Below are 18,504 nucleotides of genomic sequence, written 5' to 3'. Positions count from 1 at the left end.
ATAAACATGTTCTAAACACAAGGTGGCGCCACAAAGAAACCGGAAGGGAATTCCCAATGACGTCAAAAAGCATTGTGGGCTACGTGGCATTCGCCATAAGTGTGATATGTAAGAATCAACGTCGTGTCAAAATTTCGTCATCTGTGAAAATCTGCGGTTTCCACGTCGCCGGTATTGTTTGAAAGGTACGATAATCACTTCCCCTAAACATTAGGAATACTCATGTCGGCGTGTATACTTGACTTCAATTTATGTCAATCAAAATAGAAGCCACTGATTTTCACAATAATGTCGATGTGTGATTTGTATCTGCTGTCAAATGCCAACAGCGACATATTGTTGTTGCTGGATATGCGAAACATTCCATGCTGTCTCTGAAAACGTGGACTGGTATTTAACACCTACTTTGTGTTTTACGACGATATATAAGACTGATTCTCGAGACTAATCAATTCTATGATGGACACAGACGGCATGGAATCGGTGATATTTCAGTGACAGTCTCATCAAAATGTTTATGTGCAGCGAATAGAAAATTAATTTTGATTAATTTTCCACTGGAAATGTCACGTCTTTGAAAGATCAGAAGACATTATTTTTTGTTTTCATTTTGAATTTCTGATCACCAAAATGATTTTAACGGATTCCCAAGATTCCAGATATGTTCATTTGGGGATGGTAAGGTATGTGTAGTGAACTGTTGTTGATCATAAGGAAAATAGCTTTGAAAACGTTATATTTTCTACAGTGAGTGATCTGTTTTGGGTCCTTGTAGTTATGGTCTGACAAATTATTCAGATGTTTGTGTACGTTATTATCTTGTTATCACAGGCACATGATAACATTAGCTAGATAGGGTTCACTGTGCTCAGTGTAATTAACACCTCAGGAACACAATGTGTATAGGCATAACCTTGATGATGGCCACTAAAAATCAAATTCTGATTATCAAGTATATCTGCATTATGATGAACAACAGGAAATTTAATTTTATGTGAGGAAGTACCATGGACAGTAACAGGCATGCAAGCTAGCTTTGCAGATTGTAATTAAGTGATTCCAATCAATCTGTTGTTTAATACAATACTCATCATGCTCATTCTGTGAGATTTGTATTCGTGCATTATCAAATCTTAGCCAAAAAACAAGTAATCTGTGTTGTTGGCAATAATCCATAACAACAGGGTGAGATGATACAGAAACATCCAAGTTAACGAGCCTACCTACCCAGTCCATCTGGTCTTACGCCCAGCAGCTCTTCCTGGTTATCTTTTGCATAATGTCATTGGCAAAATTGTTCAGGCATTATGATTTTAAGGGTGCATAGTTTAACATCTTAAGACATAAGACAACATCTCAATCAGCTTCAAGGCCATCCTTGATGTATCATATGAACACCAACTAATGTAGAATTGCTATTTCCATCAAAGACAACATACAAAATACTTCAACATGTTCAATGAATGTTTCTGTAGCTTGTGATTTCAAGATGTTATGAATACAAAGAGTAATGAACAGTCTCACTCTCAGAAAATCCTGATATTTTGACTGTCAGTACACAATGGTTGGAACTATACTGTGCTTATTCAGAGACATTGTATCATTTAACTGGTCTTATGGATATTTGTATGTTTGTAAGTTCAGTTGCCAGAACTATTTTTTTAGTTATACAATAAATTTCTTGTGAAACTGTTAGCTAAGTGTGTCACTGAAGTCAAAATGAGACCACATGTTGATAAGATCATAGTGAGACCACCCACTAATCATGCTTATGCTCACTGATCACAGTTTGTCATGCTGAGATCATAATTTTTTATTAACATCATATTACTCTGTCATCATAAATCATCATTGTTATAATAACCATTGCAATGATTTACTGTATGTAATTCAAATAGACTCAACCTGCGAAAATTGATACAACTTTACATCTTGTTTGTTTGTTTACAGCCAGGCCATGGCTACCTACCAAGAATTTATTCAACAAAATGAAGACCGCGATGGAGTGCGATTCAGCTGGAACGTGTGGCCATCCAGTCGGCTAGAGGCGACCAGGATGGTTGTACCCCTGGGTTGTTTGTTCACACCGCTGAAGGAGAGACCCGATCTCCCTCCCATTCAGTATGACCCAGTGTTGTGTACACGACCAACATGCAGGGCAATCTTGAACCCTTATTGGTAAGTCTTGTCACTGTTTAAGTGTGATGCAATGTATACATTTAGGGTTTATATCTGATCAATCAGACATATATCATATATGATTTGCAGAAATTTGTAATTTTCATGTCTTCTTGTTGTGCATCATCATTCATGATTGTTGGTCACATGTACATGTACCAGAATATTGTCATACTACAGTCATTCAACAATTGTATGTACACATATTATAATATGATCTCCTTATATCAATATTTCAATAGTCTTGGAAGAATTTGTGTATGATCATGTAAATTATAATGTGTGTGACAAAAAACTACTCATTGCAATACAATATATGTGATGATATGCCAACCCAAATGGTTGTTTTGGTAATATAATAACTTCACATCTGTTGCCATGGTAACCATTAGTGGTAGATTTTCTACATTTCAATCTATGTTGGTGAAACAAAACACTGGAATAATAACAGAAACTTTGAAACAACCAACTTATGCAGATTCTCTAGTATTTCCCGTTAGCTAAAAGTAGCAGTGTCCTCTAGCCATGTTTGTCATGCTTTATATTTTATTATTTATTTATTATAGGATATTTATATAGCACACATATCCATGCAACTAGTACATGCTCAAGGTGCTGAGTTTTATAAGGGATGGGCATTAAATAATCTACTGACCAAAATATTATATTATGAACAGTATTGTACATCCCCTAAACCGTTTCAGATTATACTAGGACTTGTGATATCTTTAACATTAGCCAAATACGACCTTACTTGTGGGCTAGTGCTACGACAGAATGCTTTTCCACTTTCAGCCAAATTGACTACCGAGCTAAAGTATGGTCCTGCAATTTCTGTTATCAGAGGAATCCGGTAAGAGTAAAACTAATTTACCATGGTAACTAGGTTAAAGTGGCTTAACTCTTCTTGTGTATTTTTAGAAATCTATTGAACTTTTCATGTCTGTTGCTATGCTAATGTACAGTTTTCACTTCAAAGTGGAATGTTGTTTAAACTGATACATTTTGGCATCATGTAGTGGCAGTGTCGCAGGGTGCAGTTTAAAAACACTTTCTCATGTACCTTTCAACTTCAAGCGCTGCAAACATGGATGGTCCTAAAGATTAGCAATGTAACAATGTATTGCTTGTTGTACAGTTTCCCCAGCAGTATGCAGCCATATCGGAGGCCCACCAGCCCGCCGAGATCATTCCTCAGTTCTCTACTATAGAGTACACAATCAATGTGAGTACTTATTGAGTAGCAATATTTTCAAACATGATGATGCTTTTAATATTTTCTTCTTGAACACCATTCTTACATAAACAGTAGTAATTTTCTCCACCCAACCCCCCAAAACGGAAAAAATATCAAGTGTATGTTTTACAACTTGACTACCCATCTGTCTCCATGGTACCTGGCAAGACTATAATCAGTATCCACATGTTCAACATCTCAAAGTATCTCAGGGTCATCATCATGCTTTCTGGAAATAACATATAGAAAATGATTAGCAAATTGTTAGTGGTGTCACTAATAGTAATAACACCACCTCGACATGTAATACCAAGGGTTTGATTGTTCCAGCGTGCAACATGCCACCCTCCCATCTACCTGATAGTGCTGGACACCTGTATGGAGGAGGAGGACCTACAGGCTCTCAAGGTAAACGCTCACCCTCTCATCACATTCATCCCCTTTACACACTCACCCCTTATCATATTCACCCTCCCTCATCACATTCATAACCACCAACAACACCTCCTCATCACTCTCACCCACCATACTCAGTGACCCCCCACCCACCCACCATACTCAGCTCCTCATTACTCTCACCCCTTCATCACACTCACCCCCTCATCACTCTCACAGCCTCTTTACACATACCCCTTCATCACTCTTGCCCCATCATCACATTCATTACCACTACCACCACCTCATCATCACTCTCACCCCGTCATCACATTCATTACCACCCCCACCACCTCCTTGTCACTCTCACCCCCTCACCATACTCACTCAACACCCACCCACCTATCAACCATTCTCAACTCCTCATTACTCTCACCCCCATCACATTCACCACCCCCACCCCCATTACTCTCAACCACCCCTCATCACTCTCACCCCCTCATCACATTCACCCCACCCACCCCATTACTCTCACCCCCACCCCCTCTCACTCCTCACCCCCCTCATCACATTCACCACCCCCACCCCTATTACTCTCAACCCCCACCCCCTCTCACTCTCATCCCTCATCATCATTCACCACCTCATCACATTCACCACCCCTACCCCCATTACTCTCAACCCCCACCCTCTCTCACTCTCATCACATTCATCACCCCATTACTGTCCACCCCCACCCTCTTACTCTCATCCCTCTCCCACCTCTCAACTCCCACCCCCCTCTCACTCTCACCCCCTCATCACACTCATCCACACATTTCTCAAACCCACCTGATGTATGTATGGCGTTTGTGTTGATGTCAAGATTTTGTGTTTCCCAGGAGTCCCTGCAGATGTCTCTCAGTTTACTTCCTCCCAACGCCCTCATCGGACTCATCACATTTGGCAAGATGGTCCAGGTTCATGAGCTTGGCAGTGAGGGGGTTTCAAAGAGCTATGTGTTCAGGGGAAACAAGGACCTCACTGCTAAACAGATACAGGTGAGCCTATAACTTCAAGCTAGAATGGCCAAGATGCCCAATAATTCTCAGAAAGGAAAAGTTATATTTTTTATGTGTCCGGTATCAGTGACTGAAGAAGTGGTTTACTGTTATCAGGAAACATCAAATGAAGTGTTCAGATCCGATTGTATTCCCTCATATTGTAGTCACTGAGGATCTCTTCTGAAGAATGGACCGTGCACTATTTGATTTAAATGATTTCCCTTTATTAACTTGACTTTGTGTTTCAGGAAATGCTTGGTATTGGTCGTGCAGCTGCTCAGCCCCAGCAGAGGGGCTCCCAGGGCATGAATCAGCAGTACCAGCTGCCCATGAACAGGTGCAGTATACATGAAGACACTCTACATCCAGTACTGCACTGAACACTTTTGGACATACAGGGATCTAACATTTCAGTAACATATACTATCATGGGGAAAATAACACATTTCAGAAATAGTACAGATGTCACTTTTTATATTTTTCTTGTATTTCTTTGACTGTCCGATCTATGTAATATATATCAACATTAATACTAAAAGCCTGGCTTGGATCACAATTTCCCCTTCTGTAGCTGATAACAGGTGTTCTTTGTATTTACCAATGTTTCTGTAATGACATAAGAATGTCCTGTCCAGGTTTCTGCAGCCAGTGCACAAGTGTGACATGAGTCTCACTGACCTGTTGGGAGAACTACAGCGTGACCCATGGCCGGTCAGTCAGGGCAAACGACCTCTCCGGTCAACTGGTGCAGCCCTGTCCATCGCTGTGGGGCTTCTAGAGGTGAGAAATGAGTAGAGAGTATGTCACTGAACTATTTTTACCGTTGCAGTTTTTTTACATTTCTATTTTTCTATTCCTATGAAAAAATTAAAGAAAAAGGTTTCATTTAGCTTTTGATTTGACCCATTCTGCTTACATTGTGTAGTTTATTGTTTTCAGTTCCAGTTGAGAATGTTTACTCGACACCCAGTCTGATTATCCCACCAATGTATTTGCAGTGCACATTCCCCAACACTGGAGCACGTGTGATGCTGTTTGTGGGTGGGGCATGTACCCAGGGTCCAGGGATGGTGGTAGGGGATGAGCTGAAGCACCCCATCAGGTCCCATCATGACATAGAGAAGGACAACTGCAAGTATATGAAGAAAGCCATGAAGGTGAGGTTATGCACCAGGCACCCTGGTGATCTGATAACGTTTAGTCAAGAGTTTTGACACTCAAGTTAAATGCCATTGATAAACATAATGATTCCCATGGTGTACACTTTGGGTCATTGTCAGTCCATGCCAAGTGTAAAATCTTTCATCAGATAGAGAGTATTCTCTATGTGCAAAATGTACACTTTTCAGTATTTATGAAAAATCAATGTGAAGACATATTGATTGGGCGAATGATTGTATAGTGGAAATTTTATGCCTGTCAAACACAGTGAGATATTATTGACTTGAACTGAAACATATATATTTTCTGACACTGCTTAATAATCACATCCTCGATAATCTGCAGAGTATATGTTCCGAAAAAGCTCCACTACACCCTGGATGCATCTACGGCTTGGCCTGATGATTTTATTACCTCCCTTTGCTGGCTTTTTATCCATTCAGGTGTCTGCTTTGAAGTTGAGCATAGAAATCACAACTCACTTTCGCTTCTTAAACTATCTATCCGATTAAACTTGTCATCACAATTGATGCAGAGGTACTCTGAAAGCCATAGATGCATCCAGGGTATAGTGGAGATTTATCGGGAACATATACCCTGGAGATTATCGAGGATGAATAATTAGGGCATGGCACACATTATAACCACAGTGACCTGGTAACACATTGTCAACTCTGCTGTGACCATAGATCTATCACATACATAAACTCCTTCTTCCAGCACTACGAAAGCCTCTCCAATCGGGCTGCAACAAATGGCCATGTGATAGATTTGTATTCCTGTGCTCTGGATCAAACAGGACTGCATGAGATGAAGTTCTGTCCTAAATATACTGGGTAAGAACCATATATCCAGATATATACAATTGGGGTTTCAATAAAATATCAACCATTTTCATGAACTATCTTCTTCCCTTGGCTACTAACGGTGGATCAACTGGGTGCTCTCTCTTGCAGTCTACCCATTTGAAACTCCTCATCAACGTAAACATATGAGTGACAAGTTTTGTTCATGTAGTATCTGAACTAGGTCCTATATGTTTAGGACAAATGCATTATGACTATGATGCTGTACAACTTTGAATAAGTTGTGCATCATGTGGAAATCGGTAGCTACTTTCTCTGCAAACTGTCTCTGAACTTTGAATGAACTTTGGACTTTGTTTGAATTAGAGTTATTCATGTTTACCAAATCCTTTTCTTCAGTGGACACATGGTGATGGGAGACTCGTTCAACACGTCTCTGTTCAAACAGACCTTCCAGAGAGTGTTTGCCAAGGACATGAAGGGGGAATTCAAGATGGCATTTGGTGCAACTGTAGAAATTAAAGTAAGTCACAAATTCACTCGGGTGGAAATGTATTGTTTCTAATAAGCTTGTAGTGGAATGTAGCTCAGGGCCCACTTGCCCAAAGTGATCTTAGTGCCATGGTGAGTGTAGCTCCCAAAATCCAACAGACTAAAGACCACTGATGTGGCAGTAACATGGTTCACTTTGGGCTCTGGAGAGTTCCACATCACACTGTGCTTATCATCAGGGTTGACTTTGATGTGGAGCATGATTGTTGTCATACCCTGATGGGCTGGATGGTTGTCATACCCTGATGGACTGGATTGTTGTCATACCCTGATGGACTGGATTGTTGTCATACCCTGATGGGCTGGATGGTTGTCATACCCTGATGGGCTGGATGGTTGTCATACCCTGATGGACTGGATTGTTGTCATACCCCCATGGGCTGGATTGTTGTCATACCCTGATGGAGTGGATGGTTGTCATACCCTGATGGGCTGGATGGTTGTCATACCCTGATGGACTGGATGGTTGTCATACCCTGATGGACTGGATTGTTGTCATACCCTGATGGAGTGGATGGTTGTCATACCCCATGGGCTGGATTGTTGTCATACCCTGATGGAGTGGATTGTTGTCATACCCTGATGGACTGGATTGTTGTCATACCCTGATGGGCTGGATTGTTGTCATACCCTGATGGACTGGATTGTTGTCATACCCTGATGGAGTGGATGGTTGTCATACCCTGATGGACTGGATTGTTGTCATACCCTGATGGACTGGATGGTTGTCATACCCTGGACTGGATTGTTGTCATACCCTGATGGACTGGATTGTTGTCATACCCTGATGGACTGGATGGTTGTCAAGTACCCTGATGGAGTGGATGGTTGTCGCACCCTGATGGACTGGATTGTTGTTGTACCCGATAGACTGGATTGTTGTCATATCCCAATGGTCTGGATTGTTGTCATACCCGATGGACTGGATTGTTGTCATTATCCCAATGGACTGGATGGTTGTCATACCCCTGATGAGTGGATTGTTGTCATACTCTGATGGGCTTGATGGTTGTCATACTCTGATGGGCTTGATGGTTGTCATACCCCAATGGGCTGGATGGTTGTCATACCCGATGGAGTGGATGGTTGTCATACCCTGATCGAGTGGGCCGGTTGTCATACCCCCATGGGCTGGATGGTTGTCATACCCCCATGGGCTGGATTGTTTTCATACCCCATGGGCTGGATTGTTTTCATACCCGATGGAGTGGATGGTTGTCATACCCTGATGGAGTGGATTGTTTTTCATACCCTGATGGAGTGGATTGTTATCATACCCTGATGGACTGGATGGTTGTCATACCCCATGGGCTGGATTGTTGTCATACCCTGATGGAGTGGATGGTTGTCATACCCTGATGGAGTGGATTGTTGTCATACCCTGATGGAGTGGATGGTTGTCATACCCCTGATGGGCTGGATGGTTGTCATACCCGATGGAGTGGATGGTTGTCATACCCGATGGAGTGGATGGTTGTCATACCCTGATGGAGTGGGCCGGTTGTCATACCCTGATGGAGTGGATGGTTGTCATACCCCTGATGGAGTGGATGGTTGTCATACCCCCCTGGATGGGCTGGATGGTTGTCATACCCTGATGGACTGGATTGTTGTGTCCCGATGGGCTGGATGGTTGTCATACCCTGATGGACTGTATTGTTGTCATACCCTGATGGACTGGATGGTTGTCATACCCCATGGGCTGGATGGTTGTCATACCCGATGGACTGGATGGTTGTCATACCCTGATGGACCCTGATGGACTGGATTGTTGTCATACCCTGATGGAGTGGATTGTTGTCATACCCCCATGGGCTGGATTGTTGTCATACCCGATGGGCTGGATTGTTGTCATACTCCCCATGGGCTGGATTGTTGTCATACCCTGATGGACTGGATTGTTGTCATACCCTGATGGACTGGATGGTTGTCATACCCTGATGGACTGGATTGTTGTCATACCCTGATGGACTGGATGGTTGTCATACCCCATGGGCTGGATGGTTGTCATACCCGATGGACTGGATGGTTGTCATGCCCTGATGGACTGGATTGTTGTCATACCCCTGATGGTGGATTGTTGTCATACCCCCATGGGCTGGATTGTTGTCATACCCGATGGGCTGGATTGTTGTCATACCCCATGGGCTGGATTGTTGTCATACCCTGATGGACTGGATTGTTGTCATACCCTGATGGACTGGATTGTTGTCATACCCTGATGGGCTGGATTGTTGTCATACATACCTGGATGGACTGGATTGTTTTGTCATACCCTGATGGAGTGGATGGTTGTCATACCCTGATGGACTGGATTGTTGTCATATCCTGATGGACTGGATGGTTGTCATACCCTGGACTGGATTGTTGTCATACCCTGATGGACTGGATTGTTGTCATACCCTGATGGACTGGATTGTTGTCATACCCTGATGGACTGGATGGTTGTCATACCCTGATGGAGTGGATGGTTGTCGAGTGGATTACCCTGATGGACTGGATTGTTGTTGTACCCGATAGACTGGATTGTTGTCATATCCCAATGGTCTGGATTGTTGTCATACCCGATGGACTGGATTGTTGTCGTATCCCAATGGACTGGATGGTTGTCATACCCTGATGGAGTGGATTGTTGTCATACTCTGATGGGCTTGATGGCTTTGTCATACTCTGATGGGCTTGATGGTTGTCATACCCCAATGGGCTGGATTGTTTTCATACCCGATGGAGTGGATGGTTGTCATACCCTGATGGAGTGGATGATTGTTTTTCATACCCTGATGGAGTGGATTGTTATCATACCCCTGATGGACTGGATGGTTGTCATACCCCATGGGCTGGATTGTTGTCATACCCAGATGGAGTGGATGGTTGTCATACCCTGATGGAGATGGGATTGTTGTCATACCCTGATGGAGTGGATGGTTGTCATACCCCATGGGCTGGATGGTTGTCATACCCCCGATGGACTGGATGGTTGTCATACCCGATGGAGTGGATGGTTGTCATACCCTGATGGAGTGGATGGTTGTCATACCCTGATGGAGTGGATGGTTGTCATACCCTGATGGAGTGGATGGTTGTCATACCCTGATGGACTGGATGGTTGTCATACCCTGATGGACTGGATTGTTGTCATACCCCGATGGACTGGATGGTTGTCATACCCTGATGGACTGGATTGTTGTCATACCCTGATGGACTGGATGGTTGTTGATGGGCTGGATGGTTGTCATCACCCTGATGGACTGGATGGTTGTCATGCCCTGATGGACTGGATTGTTGTCATACCCTGATGGACTGGATTGTTGTCATACCCTGATGGACTGGATTGTTGTCATACCCTGATGGACTGGATGGTTGTCATACCCGATGGACTGGATGGTTGTCATGCCCTGATGGACTGGATTGTTGTCATACCCGATGGACTGGATTGTTGTCATACCCCGATGGACTGGATGGTTGTCATGCCCTGATGGACTGGATTGTTGTCATACCCCTGATGGACTGGATTGTTGTCATGCCCTGATGGACTGGATGGTTGTCATACCCTGATGGACTGGATTGTTGTCATGCCCTGATGGACTGGATTGTTGTCATACCCTGATGGACTGGATTGTTGTCATACCCTGATGGACTGGATGGTTGTCATCACATCACATGAATGGCTGAATTCTTGTCGTATTAGGATATTGTTATGCCCCTGCCTCTAGCTGGTCCAGACCTGTTTACATACTGATTATATTTATATAAAGCATGAATATTTACCTCACACATTGCAGTTTAAGGTTTTCTGTGTGGTATAAATATTTGTACATGTTGATTTCAGACGTCTCGTGAGTTGAAGGTGTCCGGTACTATTGGTCCATGTGTGTCTTTGGCGGTGAAAGGACCGTCAGTGTCCGACACAGAGATAGGCCTTGTGGGGACGTGTCAGTGGAAGATGTGTGGGGTTTACCCCAACAGTACCCTCAGTTTGTTCTTTGAAGTGGTCAATCAGGTAAGCAGTAATTGTGTTCAGCTGTGTGTTCATCATGGGCTACTCATTTCATCATAATCATCATAATCCTGTGTGATATGTAAATCAAGAATGTCTACCACTCAGAATGCAGTACTTATTGCGGTGATCTGTTGATATATTTCTTCAGAAAGGGCACTCAAACTTTTGTAAACTGTTCACAAGAAAGTATTACCCTGAAAAATGAGATGATTATTTTACTACAGTAAATGGATTAAAAGACAAAATATATTTTGTTAGACATGTTACTGTTTGGAAATACATGTTACTTGTTGGGTTTTATGCCATTATGATCAATTGTACCTACAGCTGACTGTGTCATGTGTCTGTGTTCCAGCACAATGCTCCTATACCACAAGGAGGTCGAGGCTATATACAGTTCATCACACAGTATCAACACTCAAGTGGCCAGAGACGGATCCGGGTTACCACAACAGCTAGGAAGTAAGAGCTTCTCTCTCAAACCTTTTTCATATGTTTACAGGGCTTCCCATGCCCACAGTGATTTTAGTGTGTTGTCCTATGTGGATTTCTTCGTAAATTGGTCTCACTGATGCATAAATGTGTTGTAAAAGGTGACTTTGATACATCAGGTGATCAGTGGTCACCCTCAGAGACTATGGATCCATTGCTTCCCACAATTTTTATGTTTTAACATCAAACTGCAATAGCATGGAACATTATGATATCTGCCACTGGTATGTCAGGTTCAGTTTTTACAGACTGCTGGGATGTAGCTGACAGCCTTATTAAACATCAGTCACTCATTTTAACATCTTGCTTTGTGTGTTCCAGCTGGGCTGATGCCAGCACCAACATCCAGCACATAGCTGCAGGGTTCGACCAGGAAGCTGCTGCAGTGCTGATGGGGAGGATAGCCGTGTACAGAGCTGAGACCGATGACGGCCCCGATGTTCTACGGTGGCTGGATAGGATGCTTATTAGATTAGTAAGTTGATGATCAAGTCGAATGTTAGTCAACACCCCAGCCAAGAAGGTGTCATGTGGAGCTCTTACTTCATTGTTCTGCTGATGTATTAGATATTATGTTGAGACGGAGTGTATTGACATTCTGATAGTTTGTACATCCTATGAATGATAATGGACCAGTTCATTTTGTTTTTAGGGTTATGACCTGTTAATAAGGTTTGTCATTATATATGAGATGTGTAAGGTGTTATTTTTGTGTTGCAGTGTCAAAAGTTTGGAGATTACCACAAAGAAGACCCAAACTCATTCCGGTTCTCGGAGAATTTCTCACTTTACCCTCAGTTTATGTTCCACCTTAGACGATCACAGTTCCTTCAGGTCTTTAACAACAGTCCAGATGAGACATCATATTACAGGTACAGATGATGATGATGATGATGATGATGATGATGATGATATAAGCAATTGATCAATTAATCACACGATCAGAAACCGTGATTTGGCTGAGAGCATGTTCTTGTACTGTGATATAACATGGATTGCTGTCCACAACATTGATTGATCACTGGATTGTGTGGTCATGTGGGTAAAATAGATAAGCAAAGAAAAGGCTCAGGTTTCAATATTTAATCATGATAATACTTCAAGGTATAATTTGCATTTAAATATGATGGAAGTAGAAAAGCCTTTTCATTTATGTCAGATATTTTGACTATTTACACGTGTGAGCTTATTGAAGTAGCAAGGGTCCAAGTTGAAGTGGAAGATTATTTGTCTATTGTGGTATTTTCCAGACACATGTTGAATGTGGAAGACTTGACGCAGTCACTCATCATGATCCAGCCTATACTGTACGCCTACTCCTTCACAGGACCGCCAGAGGTACAGGCATTTAAAATAATTCATACCTTCAGTAATGTTCTTGATGAATTAGTTACTTGTTTTCTTTTAGTGATTAAATGTTTTAGATTTATAAGTTAAACGAGTGAGTGAGTATGGTTTTATGCCACTTTTAGTAATATTCCAGCAATATCATGGTGGGGAACACCAGAAATGGACTTTACACATTGTACCCATGTGGGGAATTGAACCCAGGTCTTCACCATGATGAGCGTATGGTTTAACCATTAGGCTACTCCACTGCCACAAACGAGAAAGTCTTGGTGGAAAGTGTTTCTTTAAATATATATCTGAGGCTTGGCAACATTTAGGACTGACTCACTGGTAAACAATCAACAGCAGATTTTGTCTTCCTGTTTACATTTGTATCTGTGTCCTGTATCATCTTTTTGTTATCAAAAACAATTGTTAAAAGTAAGATTCTGGAACTACAGTTGTGTTTTCAATCATTTCAGTCTGTGTGTGTTTGAAAATGTGTTGACTAACGTGTATGGTAGGAATGTAATGGGATGTGTGTGTTTGTTTCAGCCGGTGCTCCTTGACACCAGCAGTATACAGCCAGACAGAATACTCCTGATGGACACATTCTTCCAGATAGTTATATACCATGGAGAGGTGAGCAAGTCCAATATGAAGCTCATGGATAAAGGAGTTATTCCCCTTTGTTTACAATCTGTATGTGACTGACTCATTTTTGCATGTCATTAGATCTAATTCCAACTTATCTATGATCATTTGTGTTGCCATAGAACAAGAGAGATACTGACCAATGTTGAATTATTGAGTAAAGGGTGTGCCCAGACTGACAAATATTTACTAGGGCACATTCTTTGTGAAGTAGATGACTTCTTGTTGTGTAGCTTGTGTTGATTATTTAACTACACAGGTGCAGGGTAAGCAATATCACACTAACTGCTGTTCACCAATGTTATGGGGTGATTCTCAACTGGAGAATATATATTAATAACGACAACTCTCTATCTGCATCAGACAATTGACCAGTGGAAGAAGCAGGGCTACCACGACCTACCAGAGTACGAAAACTTTAAACAGCTGATGCAGGCACCAGTGGATGACGCCCAGGAGATTCTACAGACCAGGTTCCCCATGCCAAGATACATTGTCACCGAGTCCCAGGGTTCACAGGTCAGTGACCAGTTACTCTTATATCAACAGGAAATATTGTCTAATGTTTTATGTGAAACTCTGTTTCTTAACTTACAATCTACAGTGTGTTTTTTACGAAAGATGTATTGTCATACAAACTTCAACAACTTTGTAACCATCATTTGCTAACCTTACAATATAAGTCTGCCTACTGATGTAGCAGTGCTTTCTTCCAAGATGCATGTACCATGGTACCTAGGGATGGAACATTTGTAATTGGTATCAAACACCACATATTTAGAATGTGAAAGAGTGTTGATAGTCTCAGTATAATTAACATGTAATGTAACATGAACTGCCCACTACTTGTTTCAGGCTCGGTTCTTGCTGTCCAAGGTGAACCCATCACAGACACACAATAATGCATACGGATGGGGACAGGTACGCTTCATAGCAGTTACCTCTCATAGTTTGAACATCAGCATGATGTTGAATTGTTGCCGTAATACTTAGTACATTTCACAAATGTGTGTAGTGTTAATGAATGAAATTTGGTTTTTGCATCCTGTAGTATAGGACTCATGTGTTTTGATGGGGGTAAAATTCATTTATTTTTATGTTTTTTTAATATACTTGTGTTTTACATTTTATCATCATGTCATTGTGAAATAATAACATAAGCTTGTCACTTTGAGATGACTCACTAATGCCTAAATCATCTTGTTGATTATTTGGATTCAGAAATCAGTTTTGGATAAAACTTGAATAATTCAAATGATAGATGAGATATCTACTTTGTAACTCCAATAAACCTGGAATCGTACATCTACTTTCAGCCATCAACAGGGGTGTGTAAACACTGTCATTTTTATGTCTTGGTTGTCATGTGAACCACTTGTCATGTGCAGTGTGAAACTAACGTGGTTGTTGAAACTGGCATGATAACTTTAACAGTGTGCAGTGGCAGCACCGTAAAAAGATTGGCCTGAACTATACAAATTCAGTTTCATATTCAGAAATATTATTCACTTATAACAAACGTTTTTGCTACAGACTTCTTGATATTTGTAACAGAGCTGCACATCACATTCTCTATTGAAGATCTAAGGCCAATCTTTTTTCGGTTAAATTTTGATAACATTTGACACAATTGTTTGTTCAGTTCTGAGTCATGACTTGAATCTTGAATGCTGTATGCCAAGATGCTCTTGCTTCAAAGTTGAGGAACCTTAATTATTTTGAAGAAACCATGTTTGTTTGTTAGGAACACATTTTGCACCAAACATTTACTTGTACACATGTAGAATGTTACCTAGCATTATTTGTAGCTGTGTTGATGTGTGTTATGAAATAATGATGTTGTCCACTAGACTGATCTCCCTAAGTGAATGATGTAGGCTGTTAGCATGAGCTTTTGTTGCATGAGTTGCATAGCCCTACATTTGTAGCATTGATGAGTTTGACCTTCACCTTCACTCTGCTGTCTAGGTCATCACAACTGGGGGCCCAGAGGTAGTATGCTCCGTCACACCTTGGGGAGCGGACCCACAGTTACTTAGTCTGTCCATGATGGGAGGAGGCTTTGTGGAATGATTCTTTAAAAACTGTGCCAGATTGAGCAATGTTGCCTGAGCTACTTATATTTTACTCAGACTATGATTATAATTATTCAACAGATATTGCACTTGCCAATTTAGTTTCTTGTGTTTTTTCAAAGCTTAAATCCTTGTGTTTATTTTATGTTGATTTCCTAAAAAAAATTGAAATTATTTCAACATCAATTTAATACAAATTTTGTTGAGAGTTGCAAAATTGTAATGAAAAATTATGTTGCTTTTAAACGTTACCTTTTGGTACCATTGGTACTAGTTGAGATAGGATCCACTGGTTTCTAAAGCTTCTAATTAGAGACTTATGCAGGATGAGGGCGTCAGTAATTCTGTGAATGGAATATTTCTTACTGCAGCTTTAAAACCTCAAACCATCAAATATTATTACCATTATTTCATTTACACTGTTTCGAGTGTGCTCATCAATACAGATAGTAACAAGAAACCAAATTGGCCTGTGCACAATCTCAAAGCCTGAGATACACATGACACACCCGAGACAGTAAGGAAGTGTTTGGTGGTATTGTGGTCACTCATGTATGAAGTCATTGTTATCACCCTACATACTTCACAAGCTGTAGGTGGAAGAATTGCTCGAATGAGGGCAACATTGTCACAAACACTTCTGTACCTGAAATCTGAACGCTGCTCTGCAACAGCAATTGAGGGATTCTTGTTGGCACAGTTTTAGTATCATTACTCAAAGAAGGTTGTGCTTGTGGTTTTGGGTTAGGAGGATTTGGTACCTGTACATGGAGGTTGTCCTAATAGAGGTTATCACACGCAGATGTCTTACCGGGTGTCCACACATTTTTAAGAAACAACTGCATAAGACATTTTTAAAGTCTAAATTATACCCCTTCATCATCTGCATGTGATGACATTTTCTATGATATATGATATTGCTTGTTGACTACACACCCTGAGATGATTGTCATTGTCTGTCTCTGTGTCCCTCCTTCATTCCATTGTCTGTCCCTGTGATTTCTGTCATCAAGGCCATCTCAGTACTCCATTAACCCATCTGAAGTATTCTTATTAAGAACAGATCTAACAGCAGAGTATGCCTGTATCAAGGTTTTTGGGTTTTTTTTAAAATGAATTGTTCTTTGTTACTCACATTGAGGAACTCCCAATATGAGAATGTATCACATTATGCCAGTATCTCCTGAAACATCTTCACAGTAGTCATCTAACTATGTAGTATCTGATAGTTCATGCCTTAATATTTTATATATGTACTTGTTTATTGTCTCTAAAACATTCACTCACTATCTGATTAATTCAGATCTCATTTTTCTCATATAATTCAAAACTGAGTTTTTTTCTTATTTTGGTTTAATGAAAATTCGAACATTTGTTCAATTTGAATGCATTTCAAGTTCATTACAATGCATCTGTTTGTTGCAGGATGGCGGTGCGCCTGTACTGACCGACGACGTGAGTCTGCAAGTGTTCATGGATCACCTGAAGAAGCTGGCCGTTTCTTCGTCATCTTGATTAGTACCAACCCTCATCTAGTACCGACCGATTCCATCTGGCTTGATGTAGACACAATGCTTGCTGCTGTATAACACCACACGCTAACACAGATCTGGGGACGCCAACGCCAGGATCATGAAAGATTTGTTGTGTGTGTGTGTATGGCTATCTGTCCGACATGTGGGGAAAACAGACTCTCCATATGTGTGGATTAGCAACTAGATGATGCTTGACGTGCTGTAACGCCAATGCAAAGACAATACATGTGATTTCGCTACCAGTGATGCATGTTTTCTGCACAATATTATATGGATGTTCCTTAGTCAATAACTCTTCTGGAGAGTGTACAGTGCCAACATGGTTCTCCCTGTACAGACATCTTTGGATTTGCCAAAGAAACAATTATCACAGCTTGCCTTCTAAGGCATCTTAAACTTGTTATATTACCCTTGAACTTGAAAGGCTTAACATATTTCAAAAGGTATGTTCCAATTACAAATTGCTTTGTCTGACGCAAGATAATGTTGATAGTCACATGGTGCATATTAGATATTCATGACCAAAGGTTATGGATGTTAGGAATGATAATGTACATAAATAAGTACAGTGTAATTTTATCATGTTCATATCAAGAGTACATGCAGGAAGAATAAAGATTAATTCTGTGACATGTAATCAATTGTGAAAATAGAAATGAGTACCGGATATCAAACTTGAATTGCATGTTTTATTGTATTTATATCTATTGTTAATTTTTTTTTCTTCTCTTGTGAAAATAAATATAACAATCTACAGTGGACACTGTGCTTGTCATGGTTTATAAGAGATGGATTCCTCATGCAGTATGTGGTTACTATGTCCCTCATGCATTTTATTCCTTATACTAGCAATTTTGTCCATTGAAGAATAGAATCCCAGCCCAAATCTGAAAACCATGATCCCAGTTTTATTATCATTGTCAGCTATAGCATCTATGTACCTTAGTTAACCTTTTCACAAGGAGGATGGTAGGACTATGAATATTAATGCTTCACTCTTGCATCATGTCTGGACCAGATGATCCTGTGATGGACCAGATGATCCTGTGATCTACAATGGAGTAATT

General features: G+C 41.0%; 1 protein-coding gene across 4 annotated transcripts; it reads left to right on the top strand.

Moving 5' to 3' along the window:
* Positions 1-57: 57 nt before the first annotated feature.
* On the top strand, positions 58-18,196 carry LOC124285164 (protein transport protein Sec23A-like). Of its 4 annotated transcripts, XM_046721342.1 has the most exons (22): positions 58-185; positions 1,951-2,178; positions 2,974-3,031; positions 3,317-3,403; positions 3,746-3,823; positions 4,672-4,830; positions 5,082-5,170; positions 5,469-5,613; positions 5,832-5,990; positions 6,715-6,830; positions 7,200-7,323; positions 11,182-11,352; positions 11,708-11,814; positions 12,166-12,319; positions 12,565-12,716; positions 13,095-13,182; positions 13,729-13,815; positions 14,191-14,346; positions 14,683-14,748; positions 15,144-15,155; positions 15,796-15,819; positions 17,328-18,196. In XM_046721342.1, the coding sequence occupies exons 2-22, from the start codon at positions 1,958-1,960 to the stop codon at positions 17,415-17,417; spliced, it is 2,343 nt and encodes a 780-aa protein (XP_046577298.1). In that variant the 5' UTR covers positions 58-185; positions 1,951-1,957; the 3' UTR covers positions 17,418-18,196. The 4 variants fall into 4 exon arrangements, with proteins under 4 accessions (XP_046577298.1, XP_046577299.1, XP_046577300.1 ...); XM_046721343.1 differs by lacking the exon at positions 15,144-15,155; XM_046721344.1 differs by lacking the exon at positions 15,796-15,819.
* Positions 18,197-18,504: the final 308 nt, after the last annotated feature.

The sequence above is a fragment of the Haliotis rubra genome, unplaced genomic scaffold (assembly GCF_003918875.1).
Source record: "Haliotis rubra isolate DU_JTF1 unplaced genomic scaffold, ASM391887v1 Scf354, whole genome shotgun sequence".
Taxonomy (NCBI): Eukaryota; Metazoa; Mollusca; class Gastropoda; order Lepetellida; family Haliotidae; genus Haliotis; species Haliotis rubra.
This window is presented reverse-complemented; position numbering and strand designations above follow the sequence as displayed.

Excerpts from the sequence above, each read along its gene's own strand:
- LOC124285164 (XM_046721342.1), top strand. The coding sequence starts at position 1,958 with ATGGCTACCTACCAAGAATTTATTCAACAAAATGAAGACCGCGATGGA. Across the intron at positions 5,171-5,468 it reads TACCAGCTGCCCATGAACAG|GTTTCTGCAGCCAGTGCACA; the intron begins GTGCAGTATACA and ends TGTCCTGTCCAG. Across the intron at positions 14,347-14,682 it reads CCGAGTCCCAGGGTTCACAG|GCTCGGTTCTTGCTGTCCAA; the intron begins GTCAGTGACCAG and ends TACTTGTTTCAG.